The sequence below is a fragment of the Rosa rugosa genome, chromosome 5 (genome assembly GCF_958449725.1).
Source record: "Rosa rugosa chromosome 5, drRosRugo1.1, whole genome shotgun sequence".
NCBI lineage: Eukaryota > Viridiplantae > Streptophyta > Magnoliopsida > Rosales > Rosaceae > Rosa > Rosa rugosa.
Window position 1 is genome coordinate 49,668,189 of NC_084824.1, and position 8,849 is coordinate 49,677,037.

Here is an 8,849-nt window from a genome sequence, read left to right on the forward strand (position 1 = left end):
TATATATATTACGTGGAATATATATATTGGTTGACGTGTGATTGGTGTGATGAAATGATTGAGAATGAATTGGATATTATTCAAGCTATTAATCTCGCATTTAATTGTTGAATAATGAAATGTTGATCATGTGGTGTGAAAGCTATTTTATATGCCCAATTGTGAATATGTGGAAATTATTTAAAGAAATAAAGATTTGTCTTGAAATAATGTCTCTTTATGTGGGTGTACATATACTTATATACGATCTATAAATCATAAAGATTGTATTTTGTGATTTTGATTATGTCTGAGAAGTACAATTGTGAAGCCGGGTGTTATCTACTACCCCGTGCTTAAGTGAATTACTGGTAAATGTGTTTTGGTGTTATGTGGAAGTTAGCCTTGGGCCCTAGTCCCTACAGATAGTGCACTATTATACTCTTAGGAACCTTGCTTTGTGCATACAGGTTGCTTTGTGCATTCCTTGAGTATACATACTTTGGATTTGTCCTCCGTATGCTGCGGCTTACCCGTGCTTTGGTATTATGGACCCTAGCACGTGGATTTATGATTTGTTACCAGTCAACCTGGCTTTCCCGTGTTTTGGTATTATGGACTCTAACACGTGGATTTATGATTTGTTACCAGTTAATCCGAAAATTCACTAAAATGAAAAGTGTACTTATATTATTTTGATCAAATATCTATCTGTGATATATTGTTAATATGTGAAGATGTTAGTGAAAAGAGAATCAAGCATGCTTTGCTTTAATGTTATTTCACATATTAATGTTGCAATAGTTGTGGTTGTGATCAGTCAAATGTTGAGTTTTAAAAGAGAGTATCGAGAATATACTTGCTTTTATGTTTATGTGATTTTTGGAGTTACCGTGTGACTGTGTTGATTGTTTACTTGAGTTATAATAAATATAATTGAATAAATCAACAGTTCTTTCTTGTTTACTCATACGGGCTGTCAAAAGCTTACCGGGTTTTGTGTTGTTGCAATTCCCGGTACACTATTCAAATTGTGTAGCGGGTAATCTTACAGGTCAGGAGAATCAGAGCAGTGATCGTGCGGTTTAGAGTATTAGTATTAGATTTACATCATTTGTTTTGTGAGGAGAATTATACTCATTTGAGTTTTACTATTTGATTTGGTGAGAGTGTGCTGTAATAAGTAGCTTGAGGATTTGGTTTATGTAATATCAAGAGGTGTAACTAGTGGTTGTTTCTGAGAGAAAAATTCAAAACGTTATTTGTATTGTTATTAGTCATGTTCCGGATTTGAATCCTTTATTCAAAATTCGGGGTGTGACATTGTTTGCCTTGTGAAGGTCCGCCAGTTCCAGCTCATACATAGCGGCAAGGTCTTGGGCAGGTGGGCGGCGACTGCTGCCTGGATGAGTTTCCGCTGGAGTTTCTGTGCGCGGAATCTGGGGGGTGTCATGAGGTTCCCCGCCGGGGTTGATCGGAGTGTTGAATAATGTGCGGTTAACATTATCCGATGGGTTGGTGGGTGATAGGAGCATAAAATGCAACATTTATAATATTAAAACCCTATATTTCGCTAAGTTATTTCCTTTAACTTGATCAATTTAACTTATGAGGTGTTTTATAGGTACATTGTGTTGGTGATGATACTTTAAGAGCTAAATGGAGTCTCAAAGTTTAGAAATGACTAAGGAAATAATGGAGAAGAATGGAAATGCACTAAAAGGTCAATTTTACACATTTTCCTACTTCGGCTAGGAGAAACCGAGCTAAACAAAGAAGGAGGGGCAGCAGACTAACCAAAAGAAATCCAAATGAGCTAAAACTCTCCATATCAATTCTAGACATCCCAAGGACCATTTCTTATGAAGAGTGCCAGAGCTAGTTTTGAGTGGAAAGCATTCAAACAATCAGTCCAATTTTCTGCATAAGCAAAACTGGAAAACTGGACCTGTAAGGAGTCCAGCAGTGTTTCCGGCCCATCCACATGGAATTAAGCTCTGAAATTCTACCAGAATGATATACACTCATGATGGATCATTTCATATGAGGAAGTCGAAGGCCCATTTTGAATTCTTGGTAGAGATATAATTGAAGGAATAAAGGAGCAGAAAGTGTTCAAACCTAACAAATTCCGTTAGTGTTTAAGTGCTCAAACCTAATATTCCATTAGTGTTTAAGTGCTCAAACCTAACCCATCATGATTTGTTTAAGGCCAAACACTATGGCTTGGTAGCCTATATATAGAGGCTACAACAAAGAAGCTAGAAAAACACATTCCTTCATCCATTTCATCTTCTTTGTCTCTCCATTTCCTTTCCATTTTCCTTTCACACATTCCTTCATCCATTTCATCTTCTTTGTCTCTCCATTTCCTCTCCATTTTCCTTTCCATCCTCTACTTTCAAGTTTCTGCATTTTCAAGCAAAGAGAAGAAGAGAAGAAGAAGCCATGAAGCCTCCTAGCCGTCATCATCCACCTTGTGTCGTGAAGCTTTGGAGCCTTGCTTTCAAGATCCAAGACCAACGTCTCAAGCCTTCCACCATTCATCCTTCATGGTGTAATTCTATCTTTTTCCTTGTAACCTTTTCAGGTTTTCTTTGTTTTGATTTCGTATGAACTTGATTTCTAGTTGACATAAACGTTTAGGCAAAGTTTAAGCCCATTCTTATGTTTGAATAAAAATTGCGATTTCTTTATGTTGATTTTTATGTTGCTTATGTGAGATTTCTTAATTGATTTTGGATTATAGAAAACTTTTATATCTATGTGTTCTTTGGTGGCAAACTTAGGATATATGCATGTAATTGGAGCTAGATTTAAGTAGTAAAGACTTTGGACAAAAGTCGAAATCAATTAAGGAAGATTGCAAATAGATGAACTTTTTCATACTAGGTTGTACACTTTGGTTGACATCCTTTCTTTGTTCTTCATGCATTGAATGTGTTCTTGATTAGCTAGCTTTCTAGACTATGATTGCATGTTCAATAGGTTTAATTTAGGTGCTTTCACTTAGATTAAATATTGAAGGAAAGTAAAATATGGGAAATCGTTTGCTTACTAACGTTTCACATGGTCAACTTCTTTCTCATGACATAGATAATCAACTATAGGAATTGTAATTGTATTTCATTCATATGATTGTGATTTTGATCTTTGTTCCTTGTGTTCCAACCTTGTATATGTGTTTTTACATTTTCTTTATTTTCATTATTTTAATTTTTGATTTTAAAAATCATAATCCCTCCTTTTTACATTAACTTGTATATATTTCTATTCTTTGTTTTATTTTTGTACATAATACTTTTTAATTTTTATTAATTCTTTATTTGTTTTTTTGCAATTACAGGTGTACCCTCAATCCCCGGCTATAACGATCCCTTCTTATTCTATACTGACAACTACATTTTACAGGGTTAAATTGCGCGCTTACTTTTAGCGTAACATAAAATTCGAATATTTCACCTTCAACATAACTCATAAACATTAATTCATACCTATAAAATTATGAAGAACGGCAATCAACTCACAAACTCATGTTTTTTTATTATGTTTTTATACATATATTCTAAATGTCAATTTTATCCTTACATTTAACAGAAAAATTAACAGAAGTACCAAAGTGTCAAACATAGTCTAACTTCAGGTACCAAACTGTCCCCTTTAATATATCAGGTATCAAACTGTCCAAGTAGCAATACCTCAGGTACCATAGGAGGAATTTACCCATCTTTTATATTATGCTGCTTGAGGAGGCAACCTCTGTTCTTTGATACTAAAAGACACCCAAGTTTTGATTCTTTCAGATATGGAGTACCTTGGTTACACCAATCCAATGCAATGCTCTGCAAAATCCCTAAAATTTTTGGGAATTGGAATCTCCGTAGACAAATTTGAGGTATAGTTGGCTGACTCAATTTCTAGTAGCTGTGGCTTTCTTTGGCATCAGAGTGATTATTTCTCGCCGGGGACCTTTGGATCCAAATCAGATGGTTCGAAGTCGTCGAAACGCTCCAGCTACCAGAAGCTGGCTCATATTCTCAGCTTCTCCACCGCGTTCGGCGCTGCTCTCTGGGTCACTTGCATCAATTTAGTAATCTGCAAAGCAAGAAGTTTCCAGCTTATTTCGCCGTGGTGGGAGTTTTTTGTGCGATATCAATAGCTTCATTTGGGTATTTGCATCCATGGAACTCTTCCTCTTTGGCAGACAAGTACTGGCTCGGCTTTTTGCTTGCTTCCTTGGCCTTCAATCTCACCAATTTGTTCGTCTTCACGCCCATGAATATTGAGATGATGAACCAAAGGCATAAGGTAAAGGGAATAGAACATTGATGAGATCTTGTGGTTTTCATACCCATTAATTGTGATAAGAGATGCAAATGGATGGAAGGGGACACGGTTCAGAAGCAGAGGGAAAAAGAGAGAGACAAATGAGGCAGATGATAAAGAAGTTAAGGGCAAATTGGGAATTTCCATATCTAAGGAGTGTGGTTTGTAAAAATTGGTGTGCAAATTTCAGTCCCCTTTTTTAATCAAACAAACTATAGCTCCAGTTTCCACAAACTTCTCCATATTGGAAAACATCACAACAAAAGAGAAAGGAATAAAAAAAAAATTAAAAAATAAAAAAAAAAACCGAAAGAAAACCACATGAACAAAGCCCTCACCAGGGAGCAGAACTTCAGATAACAAGGTATGAAGGGAAGGTAGGCGGGTTATGAACCCAGTCCAGGGGGGAACTCCAACATTGAAGCCAATGACACAACACAATCGGCTGCAGCATTCACTTCCCTACTTTGTCATCTATTTGAAGCCTCAATTGATCTTTGCTGAATAAACAGTTCTGTTTTAGCTTTCACTATGAAACCCAATAGCACAAAGAAATATCCTTTCCGCCATCAAGGCTTTCGGCGACTCATTCATCATAGGTAAACAACAAATTGTGTGCACAGACCAATCACTTCAGAACGATATTTCTGATAATGTAAGATCTTTATGATTAGGTGCTCACTTAAAGCATCTAAAGTTTGTTCCTCACTCTAGCACATGTATATCCCAGGATAATCAACTAAGCAAGACTGGTGCTACTTAAAGAGAAACATGACGCTAACAATGGATCTCAATTTGTTGATTTGAACTTAAAAATAGAAACATGATACGTTATAGAAGGTAGTATATCAGAAACATTTGTTATCGCGTGTGTTCTAACTTGAGACCAATATATGACCCGACTCTTTTGACTTCTACTCAATATGGCAAAGCCATCAGACCCTTAGCCATAACTGGCAGAGGTGACACTCACTGTAACAATGAACTGGTGGCCGTGCAAAGGCTGATATTGACTCTTCGTACACTTCTGCCAGCCATGTTCCAGCGCTCCAATGACTGCAAGCGTGTAAATGAAAAGAGAAAACTGCATTAGCATCCTACATACATACAGCATAATTTTATTGATTTAGAAAAGAAAAAAGGGACTTATGTTCTCTTCACAAATTATTTTGGAAGAGCATGCTTGAGAGTGCTGCAGTAAATTCTTCTCCTTTCAAAACAAATGAAGCTACTTCCGGCAAAATTTGAATAGCCTGTTGTATACATAAATGTTGGTCTAGACCCAATTCCTTTTTACGGCATTCATAGTTCTCATTTGGATTTTGTTAAGATCTTCTGACACATTAGTTGATGAAGATGTAATCAATTTTATCCTAGTTTTCCTTAAGGAAGAAACCTAAATAGCACAGAAATGTAGAATCATTCTAGCTACAAGGAAAAGAGAATATAAATTTGAAAAGCATTTAGAAATTAGAACTTTAGTGGACTGTAAAGGTAAATTGTTAGAAATTAGAAACTCTCATTTGATAACATTAACTGAATTGGAAAAATGGGATACAGGGCACAACCTTATAATACAGTTCAAAAGTAGCTGCTACCATTGAGTTAGTGCAGCACCAAACACCAATCGGAACTCGAAGCTACCCAAAAGATCATACATCCTGCAAATCAAGTTCCCCTTCATACACACTCAACAGGTTAGGCACTTGGCTGAGATATCTGGTCACAAATCTCTCCAAGAATTGCTTCTCTGCAGGCAACAGCGCATAAGCCAGACTCAATTTTTCATCTACCAATCCTTTCTTCATCAAAACTTTGACAACCGAACACCTTGGGATGATCCTATTCTCCAAACTGAAACACAAAATGACAGGATATGTGGGAATCATTGATGCATACCATCCCATCTTATTCACCAGAAAATCCATTGTCCGCATAATCTTCTTCTCAGACAACATCATACACTGAGGGCTCTTCCTAAAAGCAGAGATAACATCATCATCAGGCCAACCCCAACTCCTCTTGTGAATCTCGCGATTTCGATTCCATATGGCCCTACTGCTCTTCCCACACAATGCTCTCAGTGCAACAACAAAAGTTGACTTCTTCAAATCAAATCCTATCCCCTTGACCTCATTCACAAGCTGAACAAGCTCATCATCATTGTGCATCAACACTTGGGTGTCATAAGCAAGCAACAGAGAAATGCATGCTCTAGGCTCTCTCAAAGCCTCAATATTTGGCATCACATTCCTGGAATGATTCTCCAAGAACATCCAAGACCTGCGCTTCAAAACCGCCACAACATTCTCCTTGGAAATCATATTCCTGAGGAAATTATAAGAGGGCACAATTTGATTCTCCAAGCTGCTTGACAAAAGATGTGGATTAAAACTTAGAACTCTAGCAAGGTCCTCCCTTGAGAGCCCAACAGAGCTGAAAAACTCAATCTTGGGTGAAAGGGTTTTCTCAGGATCAGCTAAAAGGACTCTTGGGTGTGACTTGACCAACTTTGAGATCTGGGTTTCAGAGAGGCCATGGCTGCTCAAAAGAGCCAAAACAGAGTCTGCTCCTTTTTGGGATTGCAACTCCACCTTACTAGCTGCCAACTTTGCATCTTCTGGGGGCAACCTACAAGAGTTTGTAAGGTAAGTGACTCTGAAATTGGCTTGCTTTGAGATTTCTGAGCTGATGGTGTTTGAAGCAATTGACTTTGAACAGAAACATTGGAGGGTATTAGATCTCCAAGACCCAAACTTTTGGTCCCGGAAGAAACCAATCTACAGATAATCTCAGCGCCACCACCATTTTGGATGATCAAGCTTCAATTTTGACAGCTAATTCTAAAACCCTAGTCTCTCTCTCCCTTTCTGGGTTTTAGTAAAGTTGCCACCTTTGCCTTATTTTTCGGTCCAATCAGAAAACTACATTATCTGAGACGCGCAAATTTGTCATGCGCCACTGTGGAGTTGGGTACCAACCTGGCAGTTGGGGTGGGTCCGGAGTCAGTGGATGGGGTCGGCGAGTGAGCCCAGCAGGGCGGGGACGACAGTGTTTCAATTTGTGACCGCTTTTTTACAGAGAGTTGCAATGATGATGAAGGTAAAAAGAATAAAAGGGACCCATTTTGAGCCTTTTTCTTTTTGCTTTTGGAAAAGCAGAACCCAACCCACTTCCTCTTGTTGTTTCTGGGCTGTATTATACTTTCTTGTGTCTACCTCCCACATATGTTTTAGAACAACAAGAAACAAAGGAGGATCTCTTAAGCTTCCACCAGCATTTGTTTTGGTCACGCTTTCTGTTATGATCTGTACAGTGCATTTATGTTTTTTTTTTTTAATTTTTTTTGGGGGGGGAGCGGCGGCGGCACTCAGCTGGGTTTTACTTCATGCATTGAATCCTGAAAGCATTTGATTTAGGCTTTACTGGATGAAGTTGCATGTGTTCTAAATTTGGAGTTCTGGGTTGCTCTTATTTGCATCTGTGAGCTTCATATTGCATAGTGATTAGCATAATGTAGTAGAAAAGAATACTTCAATTCAAGGTTAATTCGATAATTCTACTCATCCCACAACGAGGGTATATATACAAGTACAAAGGAGTAGTCTAACTCTAATAGGAAACAATATTTCCATAATTACAGGATATCCTAATTAAATAAAATCCTAATTACATATAGATTTACAGTGATTCTACACTCCCCCTCAAGTTGGTGCATAGATGTCTATCATGCCCAACTTGTCAACTGAGCTGTCAAATACCTTTCTGCACACTCCTTTAGTAAGAACATCAGCTAATTGCTCCTCTGAGTTTATAAATGGAAAGCGAATAACCTTTCTGTCAAGATTTTCTTTAATAAAATGACGGTCAATCTCCACATGCTTTGTTCTATCATGCTGAACTGGATTATGTGCAATCTCAATGGCAGTTGTATTATCACAATGCAAATCCATAGGCTTTTTAAGCTTGTAACCCAGGTCTTTCAAGACATTACGAATCCACAACATTTCACAGACTCCGTGTGCCATACCTCGGAACTCAGCTTCTGCACTTGATCTGGCAACAACTTTCTGCTTTTTGCTACGCCAAGTGACAAGGTTCCCTCCAACAAAAGTGAAGTACCCAGATGTAGAACGTCTGTCAGTTTTATCACCAGCCCAATCTGCATCTGTGCACCCAACAACTTCCAATTCATCTTTTTTCTGAAACAGTAACCCTTTACCTGGCGCCATCTTCAAGTACTTCAAAATACGAAAGACTGCATCCATATGCTCTTCACTAGGACACTGCATAAATTGACTAACAACACTCACAGCATAAGCAATATCAGGTCTAGTATATGAAAGATAAATCAACCTTCCTACAAGACGTTGATACCTCCCTTTATCAGTTGGAACTTGATCAGGATAAATAGCAAGTCTGTGATTCATCTCAATGGGTGTCTCCATTGGTCTGTAGTCCAGCATCCCCGTTTCAGCAAGTAAATCAAGGACATACTTCCTTTGTGAAAGCAAAATCCTCTTCTTAGACCTTGCAACTTCAAT

The 8,849-nt window shown here is 37.9% G+C and overlaps 1 protein-coding gene and 1 long non-coding RNA gene across 2 annotated transcripts; one reads left to right on the forward strand and one right to left on the reverse strand.

The window, feature by feature from the left end:
• The first annotated feature begins 2,270 nt into the window (after positions 1 to 2,270).
• Positions 2,271 to 4,501, forward strand: LOC133710801 (uncharacterized). Its single transcript, XR_009846866.1, has 2 exons — positions 2,271 to 2,534; positions 3,326 to 4,501. It is a non-coding gene; the product is annotated as an uncharacterized LOC133710801 (long non-coding RNA).
• Positions 4,502 to 5,089: 588 nt separating this feature from the next.
• On the reverse strand, positions 5,090 to 7,260 carry LOC133711817 (transcription termination factor MTEF18, mitochondrial-like). The gene is made up of 3 exons (XM_062137906.1): positions 7,234 to 7,260; positions 5,874 to 7,085; positions 5,090 to 5,361 (listed from the first exon to the last, which is right to left on the reverse strand). The coding sequence occupies exons 1-2, from the start codon at positions 7,258 to 7,260 to the stop codon at positions 5,958 to 5,960; spliced, it is 1,155 nt and encodes a 384-aa protein (XP_061993890.1). The 3' UTR covers positions 5,090 to 5,361; positions 5,874 to 5,957.
• Between the last annotated feature and the right edge of the window lie 1,589 nt (positions 7,261 to 8,849).